Source organism: Panulirus ornatus, chromosome 43, assembly GCF_036320965.1.
Source record: "Panulirus ornatus isolate Po-2019 chromosome 43, ASM3632096v1, whole genome shotgun sequence".
Taxonomy (NCBI): Eukaryota; Metazoa; Arthropoda; class Malacostraca; order Decapoda; family Palinuridae; genus Panulirus; species Panulirus ornatus.
This window is the reverse complement of record NC_092266.1, coordinates 28624304-28640146: the sequence shown is the minus strand read 5'-3', so window position 1 is coordinate 28640146 and position 15843 is coordinate 28624304. Positions and strand designations below refer to the sequence as shown.

The following is a 15843-nucleotide window of genomic DNA, read 5'->3' as shown; positions in this document are numbered from 1 at the left end:
GCTAATTGTAATGCATGTTTTATTTAGATAGTTATTTACATGTGTTTTACCATTATTTTAAGACTTTTATACTGATTTAATGAAACTAGAAATAAGGAGACAATAAAACTCAAAAATTGTTTTATGTTTATTAACTTATTATCTAACAAGAAATGGGCGGGCCCGGTATGGGTAAATGGGGAGCCATGGGTGGGGGTAGTGGAGTGCCAGGGGTGGTAGTGGGGTGGAGCCAGGGTTACTATTAGGGGAGCCATGGGTGAATAGTGAGAGGTGGGGGTGGTAGAGGGGAAGTAGGAGGGGGAGCCAGGGGTGGTAGTTGGGGATATGTGTGAGGTGACTAAAAGTGGCGAAAGCTGGAAGCCGGAAATTTGCTTTGACTTCAGTTTCTGGAAGTGGGAACAAGAGGAGCCAAGCAAGAAGTGCTTATCCTCCTCGAAGGTTCACTCAGGCTAGGGTGTCCGGATGTAACCAGGATGAGAAGAAGGAAGAGTTGTACAGGTGAAGCATGTGGCGTGGGTAAGGTGGGATGAGGGGTATTTGAGACAGGGCAGTGAGTGGGTGGGATGAGTAAGTTAGGTTACTGTTGCAAGAGAGAAAAAAAAGTCTGGACCTCATCCGCAGGGAAGGAGTGCGAGTTATTGAGAAGTGTACAGGAGAAAGCGGTTAGAAGCCAAAGGGAAGGTGCAAGGGCTGAACAAAGAGGGCAAGTGAGAGACTATTGGCGAGCTTCTGGGAGAAAATGAAAACGTTTTGGAAGGAGGTGAATTGTGTGAGGAGAACAACTGGGGACATCAGTGAGGGGAGCAGAGAGGAAAGTGGTAACAGGCAAAAAAGAGGTGAAGAGGAAATGAGGCGCATATTTCGAAGGACTGCTAAATGTGTTAAATGACAGGTTGGTGAATATTGGGTGTTTGAAACACAAAGATATATTTAGAGAGAGCGTCATGATGATTGGGGTGACCTCGGGAAATGATTCAGTTGCTATTTGAGGATGTCACGGCACTGTCAGCCACGGGTGAGTTGTGGGAGAACCAGGTGTGATAGCCAGGGTGGGGGGTGGGGGAAGGGATAGTGTGGGAGCCAGGAGTGAATAATGGGAGAGTCTATGGTGTTAGTGGAGGAGCCAAGGGTGGTACGGAGTATGAACAAGGGGTGGGTAATAGGAGGGTTTCAGTAAGGGAACAGTAGTAAGTATCTAAATTTGATTATCTGAAGAGGCCAAGTTTGTGTGTGGACGGTGTGACATAAAGATTAGGACAGGTGAAGGTTATGTTATGGGGATGTTAGACTCGTACGTTTGGCACCAGCTGCGCTCACCTTCTCTGTGAGACGTCATGTCTCGTATGCTAACCTTGTCCTCTCGCAAACCCTGGCTCTCTCATTTGATAAGCTTTATATTTTTAGTTTAGTTATTTACATTAATCTCTAATTAATATCGTATACAAATTATGTTGGATTTATCGAGGAATATGTGGTATAAGAGAGTTGCATGAGCGACGTATTGTGGTTAATCTTTAATTTTCACTCGTTTTATATTTCCATGCTCAGTATATCCATGCTTTCTCCTTAACTCATCACTATTCTTTTTGTTGTTTGTAGGTTTGCTCCTACGAATTTACCATATATATATATATATATATATATATATATATATATATATATATATTTGAACATTTCAGTCTATGATCGTCGAACAGCCATATCTTCCACGCACAATTTCTTACCTTGTTTTCCTCATTAACAACGGTGTATTAATGACTTAGTAGCCTAAATGTAGGTTGTCTTCTCAGTCAAGACACTCTACTTACAGTCTGTAATTTTTGAAAATGTATATATGCTTGCTGAAAGTAAGATTTTTTTTTTTTAGATTTTTTTTTTAGATTTTTTTTTTTGAACTGGTGACCTTAATCACGCACATTAAACCCAGAGCATTAAGGTATTATCAGGCTTACTGAAATATTATTTTTTCATATCGTTAGGTTTCCTATTCCATGTGAGTTACGGAAACAGAATCCTTTACTAGCGCGAGGACAGCTTCTAGATACTGGCCTTGAGGTCCTCTTGAAGCCTCATCTAGCATGACCTACAGTAGGATGGGATTCCATCCCAGTACTTGGCACTGGTGGAAGCCCATTCTAGTCCCTGGCCCAGGTTATAAACTCAACCTCGTCCTAGGTCCAGGTTGGGAGCCCACTCTTCTCCCTGGCCCAGTTTGGGTTCCACCCTCAAACATAGCCTAGTATGCCTTCCTTGGCTTGAGAACCCACCCTCGCCCCTAAACAGGGTTTCCACCCCCACCCCTGGCCTGCCCACGCCCTCACAACAATATACGGCGGTGAGCATTGTGGTCACTCACCATAACAAGACAAAGGAAATCGTTTTCATGTCAGGCTAAGTTCGGCGGGTCAGCTGTAGGTCAGGGGGCGCTGCAGATCACCTCCCGCCCATAGAACTGGTCTGGACACAAGTAAAGTCTAGTTTATATATATAGGCTCTGGAATTTCCAAATCAGTTGGTGGATGTGCTTAGAAATAATAATCATAAAAGTAAAATACGCATAAAATTGCTACCAGAGATTGTATAGAACAGTACTCATTTTATACATCAGACCCCTCAAGTAAGTTTTTAAAACCATAAGCCCGAAAAGTGTATACAGACAAACCCCTGAGAATATACATATATATGAAGTAATAAACCCCATTGAGTGCAAAATGATAATCCATCAGATCGCCGTGATTGCCCCATCGTAAACATCCCTTCCCATTGTTCTTAAAGTTATTACATAATTATGGTATGAAAACACCCAGCTGGTGCTTATTGATGATGGGTAATTTTGAAACCCTACACTTGTGTAATGAGCAGTACAGGGTCAACATTCACGACGAATTCCACGTTCATTTACCCTTTCGCTCGTGATGTGCGTCAACATTCTTACAGCAAGTTACCCTACGAAAGGGGAATATAGTCACGCATCGGTATTAAGTAACGAACAAGAGTTGTCTGTAAGGTTGATGATTATCAGATCAATGTAGGGTGACCTAAGGTGACCCGGCCTGCTCCTGACCCAGGGATTGATGGTGTAGACAGGCAGCGGAACACTCAAACGGAGGGAAACAACTAGCGAATGGCCACACTCCTGAGGACGGTCACGGTACCCCTGTACCCAGTTGGAGATGAGCGCTTGCCACCTCATCACTGCACTTTAGGTGGGATAAGTACCTGGGGGTTCACATTGTACACGGTGGTAGTCCAGAGGAAGACTTGCTTCCGTTCCTGGCCGGGGGACGTACGCCACGCACCCTCAGGAGCGCTGCCTAGCCTAAACCTATGAGCATTATTGCCTTTATCTACTGAATACGGGAGAATACTCACATTTCCAGGACTTTTCTCATGATTTCTTGCAGCAGATCGTCGCAGTATACCGCTGTCGTGACAACAGTCTGTCTGTCATGCAGCCATACAGTCATCTATTGTTAAGATGACATAAGAGCAGACTTGAGTGCCGGACTTGACACAATACGATGCATTTGGTTCTTGCCTGCTGGAAACACAAGGTCTCTGGCAGCCTTCTCCCGCTCCTGTTACTTCGTGATCCTGTTGCTTTAAGAATCCGAGAGTGAAGCAAGCATGTGCATGTCAATGAAGGTATTGTTCACCGACGCACAGGAAGCATCACCTGTGATATTTAGCTGGTGAGGAGCGCGTGTGTGCTGGTGACCGACTCGTGGGAGGTGTTCCCACTGGTAAGTGCACAGCCTCAGGTTATCAACGCCCTCATGTCCTCCTACGCTGACCGCTAGGCTAACATGGCTGACTAACGCATCATGGAATATGTTTGATATAGAATAACATCTGGTTATAATTCGATAAGTATGTATATATATGCGTCTAAATTGATGGACGGGAAAACGGTACAAACATGATCGTCGTTCTAACTCACAGTGGAAACCCAGATAAAGACCCTGAAATTCGAGTACTCCCTGATCAGATGATCCTACAACATAGGTTGACTATATACAACATAATGGAGACAAGATCCCTTACGGAACGTCACCTAGCACGGCAACACTTGACCAGACCGACGGTCATCGCCTTCAACGTCGTGGAGGAAGCGACATCCTGCCATCGTCACTACCGTAGGCCGGAACCAGCGCCCCACCATCAGCTGATGGGCATGTGTAAGCCATTGTTTTGAGACCAACAGAGTTAGTAAGTTTAGATATTTCTGTATTTGATGGTTAGTTGAATATATCGCTATTGAAATGGTTGCAACCAAAAACAATAATAATCCCTCCCGGTTAAGAAATAGGTTAGTAGGCTTTCGTTATATTTAGAGGTTGGTTCTGACTGTGATGCATGGGTTAACGCGGCAGGTGACGCCAACGTCGGGTTCAGTTAACCACGTAACATAGAGGCACTGTCTTATAAAGCATCTTCAGTGTAACGTAATGGTTGAGTGATCCAGTCAGTCAGTGAGCGAGGCAGTAGGTGGGCGGAGTCTGGCCACTCTCACCGTTCACCACACTCAAGTCTGCCCACACTAGGCCAATTCTGCCACAAAGAAGCATAATACAGGTTAGTTTCGTACATTGGGATTTATGATGTTATAGGGAAGTACGTATTTTGAAGATTTTGTATATAAATGAGTTGCTAAAGGATACTATTGTCTTGTGCATAGGCCGAATGCAGATTGGGTGAGGCATCACTCTTACAGCTATATAATTGTTTTACATCTATACGATACGTGCACACTTGTGCCGTATGTCTAAGGCAGGGGTATAGCACTCACGGCTGCCAACCGGCTAACCCCAGCCTGTGAACTGACTCCAGCTACGCTTTCATAACACTGCAGCCTTTAATGCTGTACATAAAAAATACGGTTTGTCACGTAGTAGGTCCTTAAACTGTACTTTAATGTGATAATACCTTAACATAATACAGATATAACAATGAGATTCGCCCAGCTCAACCTCGATAGCGCGGAAGTGTTACTGTTAAAAGCTGGCGGGTCGTTTGTAACCATTACTGAGAACACAAATCATTAGTTCTTTTTTTCTATTTTCTTGGCAGCAGACTTGACCGTTGGCGTCATCTCTTGACAGTATAGTTTTAAAGTATCTTGTTTGTCCTCTCGAGTGTTGATGTGCGGCGATATGCATTTTTAGTTTGTTTTACAGTGTCGAATACAGTATATCCCAAACACGCACGCACCCAGGAATATCCCATGATCGTATAAACCCAAGGACCCCTTCTCCAGGGGCTCCTGCAAGTTCAAGGTTGCGGTACAGTCAATAGCAAGGAAAAGGTGAGCTCCTTTAGGGTGAAAAGTTCATCTAGATTGTATACCAATAATACAATCTTACTTACGGCATCACCACAAGCAGGATGAGTCCGATATATATATATATATATATATATATATATATATATATATATATATATATATATATATATATATATATATATGTACTGTGTGTGTACCTGATTTCGCCAGCAGTTACATCGTCAGTGAGCTGCCACCTTCGGCGAGGCTGTAAATCAGAGGTTCCCAGTCTGTGGTACATGTACCACTGATAGAACATTTAGGCTTTATCAGTGGTACTCAGTGAATAGAACCAGTTATCTTTTCGAACGATGGAACTAGCAAAAGAGTTTTCTTCGATTGATTATTTACTTTGAATTGGGCGCCCAAGTGTCCCTCTGGTAGCGAGTACGGCAACTACACAAACAACTAGGACTAGCTGAACCTGGAAGGCAATGGATCCCACATTCCTCATCGTTTTCACTTCTTTCCAGTTAATATCATTATACGTAAGTTATGAATTGGCTAAGTTTACAGTTAGCAGTGTAGTTGTGTTCCCAGAGGCATATAAGTAAGCATTCTAACAGTTTTCATAAGTGATATACCTGTAGCTTGGAAATGCCTACTGGTGTTTGTAATTATTTACTTTGCTTTTCGAAAAGTTCAATGGACGCCTACTTATTTGGTTCAAGGAAATTTATTTGTTGTCTGCTTGATTTTTTTCATTATTTTCTTAAGACAGTGCAAGAAATATAGCTGTTATGCTTCCCGGTTTGGATTTTCAGTTGTCACGGCACCTGTGCCTTGAAATATTTCTCGTATTGCCTCGACTTTTTGCAGTTATTGCAGTGCTTGAAGTCTAGAATCAAATAGTACTTCATTGTTCACTATTCATTTGGTCGTTATAATACGTAGAGCTGATAACTAGTTCAGCGGTACAGTATTATTTCATGTTCAACCTCATAAACGTACCAGTGGGCATAGTGGTACGCTCTGGCCACGAAAATATCCAGTGGTACGCGTGATGAAATTTAGGAACCCCTGCTGTAATGGAAATGAATACGGGCTTGTCAAGGGCCTGCTTGCTTCTACGGAGTCCATCGTTTCCCTGCTGCTGCGTGCAGGCAACCTCTGAGCTGCAGGAGCCCTTTTAAAGAGGTCCTGGGGTAAATATATATATAACGTATATCCTCTTTAAACGTACTCTCATTTTGTATAGAATATGTAAACGTTTAGTAAGAAGTATTTCCGCTGTAAAGTTAGAAGATACGTCTTTTCCCCCCCAAAAAAGTTCCATTTATATGATAAAGCTAATAATGAAATATTATCCCGGTTGTGTCGTCACTGTTCCTGCAACATGTCTGCGGAGATTACTTCTTACTTCCCTTCCTCCTCCATTCTGGACTTAGCTTCCAAGAGCAACCTCCTGCACGCCTGGCTGATGACGATCCGTTTGTTCCGACAGTAACCATACCATTCATCATCGCTGCCAAGGTAAAGAAATTTGCCCGTACTGAACGCAGTCACTTAGATCCAGTCACTGAGTACTGAAAACATCTAGAATCATAATCAGTATAAATGGGTCTTTCAACCTGATTTATTTTGCATCACTTTCCCATTCACGGGAAATGAGTCATAATTTGTTGTTGCAAAGAAGCGTGGCAAAGACGAGCAATAGTAGCTATCAATTAGATATTAAGAAATCACAAGTGCCGTTGCGACTGCCACCTGTATTTCCATGTCCGCTCTGTGGAGGTCGTTGTAGTCTAGTAAGGTCTTCGAGTACTGGCGAAAAAAAAAAAATCCCAATTAAACAGAAGAGATCGATTCAGTGCACTCAGGACGCACTCCTGCCTGTATATACACTCATTAGGTTTCACGCATTTAGTTCACTCTTTACACCTGTCATGTATATGTATGTGCATTTTTGATAACAAGGAAAGTATGGGAACACTAAGCTGGGTATAAAGAACAGACACACACACAGGCACACGTCAAATTACATGTGATTGCATCAGGTGGCACGTTGACTTTATGCCTCAAGTGTTGGACTCTCGGGTGTTTCCTAACCCCCCCTCTAACGTAAATTACAGTAAATATATACAAACGAAGTTATTTTTCTTACAGTATAGTGATACTGATGATCCTTATGTTGAATATCTTTAATCATGCACTTCTGTGACAACATACAGTACCTGACTAAAGTACACTGCATCTCTCATGCATTGTCACTGCCATGAATTACACTAACAAATAGTGAAACTGATACATGCCAAGCCCAGCTCACATAACAAACATAATGGCTCGTGAAAAATCCAATCATAATGCTGAGGTCAGCGAGGCAGTGACGACACTCGACAAGCTCGGGTCACCCGGAGCAATAGACGCGGATGAAAGGTTTTTGAGACTGATTCAGCCTATCGGGTCATTTATTTATTTATTCTACTGTGGTGACGAGGGTGTGAGAACGCTGGGGTCCAGCTATTGTGTCCGCTAGGGATGCAGTGTTCTGATGTTTCGTATACAGCTTAAGTCTTCTAACCAAAGAAATAGACTAAATTGGATTCATGTGTAAGTACCAACTAGTAGCCGTGATCGGGAAATGTATTTGATAAAAGTGTAATGTACAACTGAGGCACGAGGGACTCATTATTGATCAACTGGTTCCTCTACACAGGAGGATGATGGGAAAACTTGAACACATTGATTAGAAAGACCAACGAAAATGAGACTCGTAGGATATAGGACAGGTTGACATACCTGTGTTGCCAAGAGAGAAGGAAGGTCGTGTACAGGACTGCTCTGAGCTTGGCTAGCTGGTGGCGTCGCCCACATCTTTTCTAGCCAGGCCAAGCAAATGGACCTTGGCCCGGACACTACCCGGTTTAGATTAGTTAATGGATGTGGGCCGTGCAACTGCCTTAATGGCCTCTACACGAGAGTGACCATTACCGTGACGAGCTAAGCGGTGGAGTCCCCAGCAGAAGGGCTGGGACGGCAGCCTAGCTCACTCTAGTGGACCGGCCCTCTGTGCGGCAGCAACATCGTTACATTTCGCTGTGTGGAACACAGGCTGTACATTCTGAGCATTTTGCTGAACCCATTGACCATTATCCGTTTACATTTTGCTAAAAACAGATTTACTCCAAGACTTTAGGAACTGGTTATGATATTCCAATAAAACAATTATATTTCTGAGCAAGTACTATCAACAGAAGTAACGAATATTTTATATTTAACTTTGTTATATGTCAGATTAGTGCGAGTATTACCTAACTTGTGACCTGCCCTTGTGAATTCGTGTCGGGGGACCCGAGGTGCACCGCTCTAGGTGCCGCAAGTGAATAATAGCACCTACAGGAAGGATGTCGTCATTGCTTCACCAGCAAGTGAGCTGGTTGCCTCTCTCCTGGCTGGAGGGAGGCAGCTGAGATCTTCACTCTGCTAGGTTTTCAACTGCCATTCAAAATCAAAGTGATCGAAGAACAGTAAAGATACAATGAGAACATACAAAACATAACATTGCAGTGGTGAACCTTGTGACATTACCAGTTCTTGTGTTTTACCCTGGAAAAAAAAATCTGAAATAAATACCATTACATTTAGGAAACTCACTTGGTTAACCAGAAACTTGTGCGCCACAAAACAAATATTGCATCGTTAGAATCACTGGTTCTGTTTGAAGTAATCTTCAATTACATTTTTTGGTCATAAGAAGGTATTTCAACACATCGTTGTTGTAGGATTATTATCACCGAGTTACTTGAGGGGAGTGGCAACGTTGTACTGCTTAAGTAGTACTCATCCTGTAGGTATATGAGTACACGTTCACACTGCATTGATATACTTTCCTTTAACATTATTTTTATTCGTCTGTTATCTCACTCTACACACTGGACTAGAAATATTGTTTTGGTGGTCTTAACTGAGTGTGTGTTGCATATCCGATAGGTAACATTTTCTATTAATATTGAAGGTGTGACTAAAGCCGCTGCACATCGCACTGCTCCAGGAACTGTCCTATGTACATCTTGCTTCATACTGTGAGCCTGACGACCTTAAAGTCATCAAACGACGATATCCCAAATTTTGTAGATTCTTACATTAGTCTGGAACGGAGTTCAGTAATAGCCAGCTTGAGCAGTAGTTTATCAAAATCCATAAAAATGTGATACAGTCCGGGGAAGTTAGGCGGTCGGAGCAGTGATTGAGGAGTGTCGGTGTCGCCAGCAGCAGCAAATATGCTCTTCAGCACTTTTGAGGCAGCAGTTTTTGTACAATTTCACCGTCCATTCGTACAAAAGTAGTTCTGTAGGGGAAGCACTCTTGTACAGCACAAACTGAATTAGATCTGTACATCTACATAACAGCCTTTAGTGTGACTTGTAGGAATTTTCCTGTTAGCGGCCTCTTGTAGTAGAAGCATGGAGAGTACAGCAACGAGCGTGAGCAGCTGCAGCACGCTGTCTGTGCAGCAGTGAGGCGCATCTGTGTACAAGGCTGCACACAGCCTCACCGCCTTCACTGAGACTACTTGTGCGTTTCGGGGATGTAACAACAGTGGTTGGGAGGGGTGAAGGTCAGGGAATTATAGCATTTTGTGAACATATCAACTGTTAACATATTGCTTAACTATTTGCTTTAACTTTAGTATAACATTATAAATAACGCAACTACGACGCTCCGCTGTATCTCACAATATAGTACACTTGGAGTGTTCGATCACCTCGTGCAGTTCCTGTAGGTTGTGTGGGCGGGCGTGAGTGTGGGCATGGGCGTCCTCCACAGCCAGCAGGAGCTCCCTGAAGGCGGCTACCACGTGCCAGTTGCACTTAGCCGACACCTCTACGTACGCCGCCTTCCACTGCTTCCGCACTATGCCTGCTACTTCACGCATTTCGCGCTTCTCCCTGCTTTCCGTGGCGTCCAGTAGGTCACGCTTGTTGCCCACCACCACCACGCCCACGTCACGCATGTCCCGCGACTCGTACACCTGCACACACAAACTAATGTTATTGCACCTATACACCATATATATATATATATATATATATATATATATATATATATATATATATATATATATATAATGAACGGTTACAGGTACAACATGAGAAATCCGGGCATCAGAATTCAGGGAAATATCAGAAATCCGGTGAATTCTGCTGTAATAAAATGTTGGATATGTAATATTTTTCTTATTGCTGGCCAGGCTCGTTCATCAGCACGGGATGGGCCTGGCCGGGCGCTACCCACCGTCTAATTAATCCGGTATTGCACGTTATCAGTGAATAATTATTTGTCTTATCGGTGTGTGAAGTTTTGTACCTATGTAGCTAAGTTACGATGATCGTTTAGTTAACAGAGACAGTGATGAAGCCAGTGGGCCGGACTGACCTGGTCCCTCAGAGCCTTGATGTGTGTGAAAGACTCGTAGCAGGTGAGGTCGAACACGAAGATGTATGCCATGGCTGACCTGAGGCCATAGAAGCGGTAGTCGGCCCACTCGGTGAAGGAGTTTTGCGGGAAAGCTGTAGGAGGACCAATAGTGAGTCTGTTTTATATATATACTGAATGTAGACAAATTTTTGCTAATTCATTTGAAGGTTCTTACAAGAGAAACAAAGCCACAAAGCGGCAAGCCTGCAATATGACGTTAATAATTATACACAACCTGACTTTATGAAGCGTTTTCCTCTGTTAACAAAAGGATTACTGTAAACGGCTTAGAACGACTCCAGTTCTGTCTTTTGGTATGACCAACCCTGTACCGCTGATGTGTGATGTCTGTGATACACTACAAGCCCACCACACACTAACCCATTCCCTTGTACTGAACGTGAGGTCCCACTCACCTCTGATGGGCGGGAGGTCGGCGACACACAGCTGGTAGACGCGGTCGTTGACCAGGACTGACGGCCAGTGGTTGACACGGGTCTGGGTCGGCTCGTGGCTGGCTGGGAACTCGTTGTGTACGAATTGCTGCCGGGAAAACTGTGTTAAAGGCTGTGTGATGCTTGCCAGTGTAGGGCGTGACCGGCCTCAGGTGCTGCACGCAGGAGTTTGACAAGCGTATGTCCCCCTTCTCCTCTGACTTGGTCAGAAATACACATTACCTCACGACCATAACCACATCCTTTATCAACACCCATAATTTTAAATCTCAGGGACCTCTAGAAGGCCCAACCATACGCTGGTCAAATAAATAAATCCACTGAGGAAGTAATGAAGTAAGCAAACAGTACTGATGCCTAAAAAGATCTGAACATTTAAAAAGGGTTTCAGAATTTTGTAAATGGGTAAGCTAGAAGGGAATGCTCTAAGGGTTAGTAAGACTGCTTTTGCTTAAATGCGCAATGTATTAACACAAACATTTTTTACATGAAATGTATTTACAATTCTAAGTTTAGTAATTGACACAACTATAACCAAAACAATATTATAAATAGAAACAACAAACCAGAAATGTTGTGGTTGGAAGGACGAGACGGACGTACCTTGATGATGGCAGTCTTGCCAACTCCGGCGGCGCCCAGGACAACCACCTTGACCAGCTGGGATGGCGGGGGCTGCGGCAGGTGACCATTGAGGGGTGGCGGGGCGTCCCCAGAAGAAGAAGAGGGGGCACAGCGTCCCCCCTGGCAGCAGCTGCACCCCCTCGAGCCACCTCCACCCCTCTGCCCCCCGCAACCCTCACATGGGCCTGAGTCCCACCCGCTCACCACAACCACTGCAACATATGCCTCATAAATCACATTTCATTCCTAACGCATAGTACATGGTACTCATAACACTAAATCTAGTATCTTTATCACTAAAAGGAGTACATTAAGTAAAACTTTGTAAAAGTAGTATAAATATAACGTGATTATTGCACAAGGTAGCCTAGTACTTATAGAGTGTAAGTTTGATGTGTCAGGGTAGGCCTAATATGCCAAAAAGTCGGGTAAGCCAGACATGACACCTGAGTGGTCGGTGTAAAAGTAAGGTACATGTTTATACTTATAAAAAGCCTTGCTATGGAAACAAAATATTGATTTTCACAACGTTCTCCTTTAAGAATGGGAAATACAAAACTACAATAAATGTATTCAAGCAATAGTGGGTGAAACTGATGTGCTTCAGATTTTTCATATATAGAAATGGAAATGAATAACATGGGAACCTCTCTTCCGTTTGCCGTGAGTGGCCGAGTGTTGTGAAGTGACATTCGTTCATTTTTGTGTTGTGGTTCCACTACTATCCCTTTAACAAGCAGTAAAAAGACTAATAAGACTAAAGAATAGTGAACAGTCTTTTATATAAAGATATGGAAACGAATACAACGGGCGAAGCAGCCGTAACAACAAGTAACTTCGGATGCTCGTTGTAGGTTAGTGCGATGTTGTGTTTGCATATTTTTGCTTTGTGTAGGTTGATGCAAAATTTTATCATGAGTGCACGTTACGCACATTTTGGGATCTTAATATTCAGCAGTGGTAGAAAAGTAATAATGGAGCACTTTTTGGAAAGATTTCACAACGGAGATCGTGGTGCTTCCTTAGCCTGTGAGCCAACATTTGTAGCCGTACACCACGTGGAATTAACTGGAGCAATATTAATGTTTTGATAGGCCCGCATGACTTTGTTTAACCGTTGAAACAAATGAAAAGGGACAACGAATGCTTCATGATATGAACCACAATCATTTGAACCATAGCCTTTATTATTTCTACGTGCAGGAAACGTGTAGATATCGAGTAAACATAGTAAGCAAGACTTCAGAACTCATTTCCTGAAGTTAGCTAGGTTACGTTTCAGCGTTTAATTTCATTCTCCTAACCTAATGTTGGTATAGTTTTCGAGGCTTCAACATTTTTATGATCAACGAGGGAGGTTCAACCAAACATGCAATAGGTGTAGTTGTTTACGTCATTTTGGTATGCTGTATAATGGATTTTGCTTGTCTTTATCGAGGGGGATATTATGTTCCCAAATACACAACGTCTCTGAACGATGGGCTTGGCGCTGTTCTTGTGCGTAGCCTAATTTCCATTCAGTAACCTGTTGCTCCACTGAGGGATTAGCGCTAGGTCGCTTTGAAGGGCACAGACCATGGTTACAGTTTGACGTCGTATTTGGCGAGGTAAATATTCGTTTTTATCGGCCGAAGTTGTTATCGGACTCCGCTTATGGTTACGCCGCGAATTAGAAGCCACAGTTGTGAGGTTGTTTCATTGGAGTACCCTCTCTTCAAAGAGCTCACGCCAAAGTTGTCGATATTTTTTTCTGCTTCTAATTGCAGCGCAGACTTGAAGCAGCAGGAGCTCCTGGAGAAGGGGCTTTTGATAATAATTAAGATAATGAAAATCATATAATAATAATAATAATGATAATAATAATAATAATAATAATAATAATAATAATAATAACACGTAAATCTCATCTGGTGGTCTCGTAGAAATTATACTACAGAATTAGGTAAACTGTAGGGAAGGCCAATCTTTATTTGGCATGGCATATATAGAATTTTATGTAACCATTTCTCGCCATAGTTTTGTTCAAATTTGGATTGTATGCAGTTATGTTTTACATGTGATTAGAGGTGGTATTTCATCTGTAATGATGTCTTTAAAGGTAATATTTCATCAGTAAAATTTCATGAATATATTAATCAAATCATATTTGGTAAAGCACAATATAGCTCCAGCCAATGTCTCTGCTCTGAAGTCCATTTAGTGTTTTACTAACAAATTTAGATCCCTAAATTTTCTTCTTAGTAAAACATGGAATTGTATCGCTTTTCGTACAAAGTGTATCATTTATTTATATTAACAAAAACTAACTACATTAGAAAACAAATTGTATTATTTAGTTTCAGCTATGTGATCTCAATTTAGGAGCTTAAACTTATAACCAGTTGTGATCCAGTAATATTATTTAAAATTTTTGAGCAAAAGTGAAATTGTTTCAGATTTACTGACTAATACTTTTTCCCCAGAGACGTTATATCCTAGTATATATACCTAGTATCATTCTACTATGTTAATGGGTTGATTGAATCCGTTCGAAATATAATTGAACGATATATATTTGGTTATTTTACTAGGCACAACTTTCAGATAATATGTGTACATGTCGTAGATACCAATAGCATAAAACTGTATTTTCAGGCATCTTACTTTTGTGTGTAAACTACCCTCTAATTGAAACTTGTTTAAACCTTCATTGCTATCTTCATAGAATTTTTCGTAGTACTTCATTAAGTCTACACAGAGATACTTTACCTTCAGTTGGACTGTATGAAATCATTTGCGTTCTAATAGACATATGAAACCAGTTACCATCTAATGAACTGTATGATCTGTTGATTATGCACGTTGCCGAAATATTAATCAGTTATATGGCTTATGTGGCATCAGTTATTTACATTTAATAGTAACTAATTATTCATATAGAGTCAGTAATGAAGCTGTAGTTTCAGAATTAAATATATCATGGCAAAATTATAGCTAATAATGAATAACATCAATCCAAAACATTTAGGGGATGAAGAGCCGTTCGTTTAAGCTTAACCTTAGTTGTATAAAAGCTGTGAATTATTCATATTGATGAAAACGTGTGATTTGGGAGGAAAACCAGATATCCCTCAAAACTGAGATACGAGCACTAAGAGCACAAGAATACCGAGTATAATGTTTAGGAGGTATACTGGCGACAGTTCAACGTGTCTCTATAGATATCACCAACAGAACCCCAAGAAGTATCTGGGATTGGGCCTGTGATACTGACGAGGACTGTGTGATTAGGCTGTGTGTGACTTAACGGTTACATAGGAAAGTTGGCGAGTAGTTGTAGCGTCACTGACCTGAGGAGGAGGGTATCGCGGGTGTGGTGCTGTCGTGGGCGTGAGGTGGGCGTGGATCCAGGCACGGTTCAGCTTTCCCACATCACAAGAAATCGGCGCCCATCTGCAACGGTGGCAAAAGGTTAATTTTGAGAAAAACTCTTGATGCAAGAGCTGGGGTTCATCTTGTACTGAGGTATCGTCTAAGGAATCGTGTGTATTCTATGTTGATAATTATTGTCCCATGATTTTTGTGTGTGTGTGTGTGTGTGTTTTGTTTGTGATCTCTTTTACAGTCGGTGATAATTCGACTTGGAATGTACATATGCTTACATATAATCATGTTTGGTAAGGACAGGCTAAATGCTACGTACAAAGCTTCGAAATATTTTGCTGGAGTTAACAAAGATTGTAGTCTGTAGTGTCTTACTCTTCATTGTGATCATAATCTGCTCGGATTTTGTGAGTATTTCCTCTTTATCTATAAATCTAACAGCTTTATATATATTTCATCTTAGCCAGGCCCATAGCATAGCGGTAGCGTTCCCGCCTGTACCACAGGGGTTCCGGGTTCGATCCTGGCTGTTGGAGGTTCGTATGTTCTATGAATGCGCGTTCGTATGCACTTTATTCGTATGTGTGTATATATATATATATATATATATATATATATATATATATATGTATATATAAAGGGAAATGGACTCTCGCGAGT

The 15843-nt window shown here is 42.0% G+C and overlaps 1 protein-coding gene and 1 long non-coding RNA gene across 2 annotated transcripts in view; both read right to left on the bottom strand.

Annotated features, from left to right (window-relative positions):
* Positions 1 to 115: 115 nt before the first annotated feature.
* On the bottom strand, positions 116 to 11278 carry LOC139762461 (ras-like protein family member 10B). The gene is made up of 3 exons (XM_071687370.1): positions 11158 to 11278; positions 10700 to 10833; positions 116 to 10295 (listed from the first exon to the last, which is right to left on the bottom strand). The coding sequence occupies exons 2-3, from the start codon at positions 10769 to 10771 to the stop codon at positions 9996 to 9998; spliced, it is 372 nt and encodes a 123-aa protein (XP_071543471.1). The 5' UTR covers positions 10772 to 10833; positions 11158 to 11278; the 3' UTR covers positions 116 to 9995.
* A 619-nt stretch (positions 11279 to 11897) lies between these two features.
* LOC139762462 (uncharacterized) overlaps positions 11898 to 15843 on the bottom strand; it is a 108481-nt gene continuing 104535 nt past the window's right edge. The window contains exons 3-4 of the long non-coding RNA XR_011715726.1: positions 15150 to 15252; positions 11898 to 12032 (exon numbers count right to left, since the gene is read on the bottom strand). This is a non-coding gene — a long non-coding RNA (uncharacterized lncRNA). The remainder of the gene's footprint in view (positions 12033 to 15149; positions 15253 to 15843) is intronic.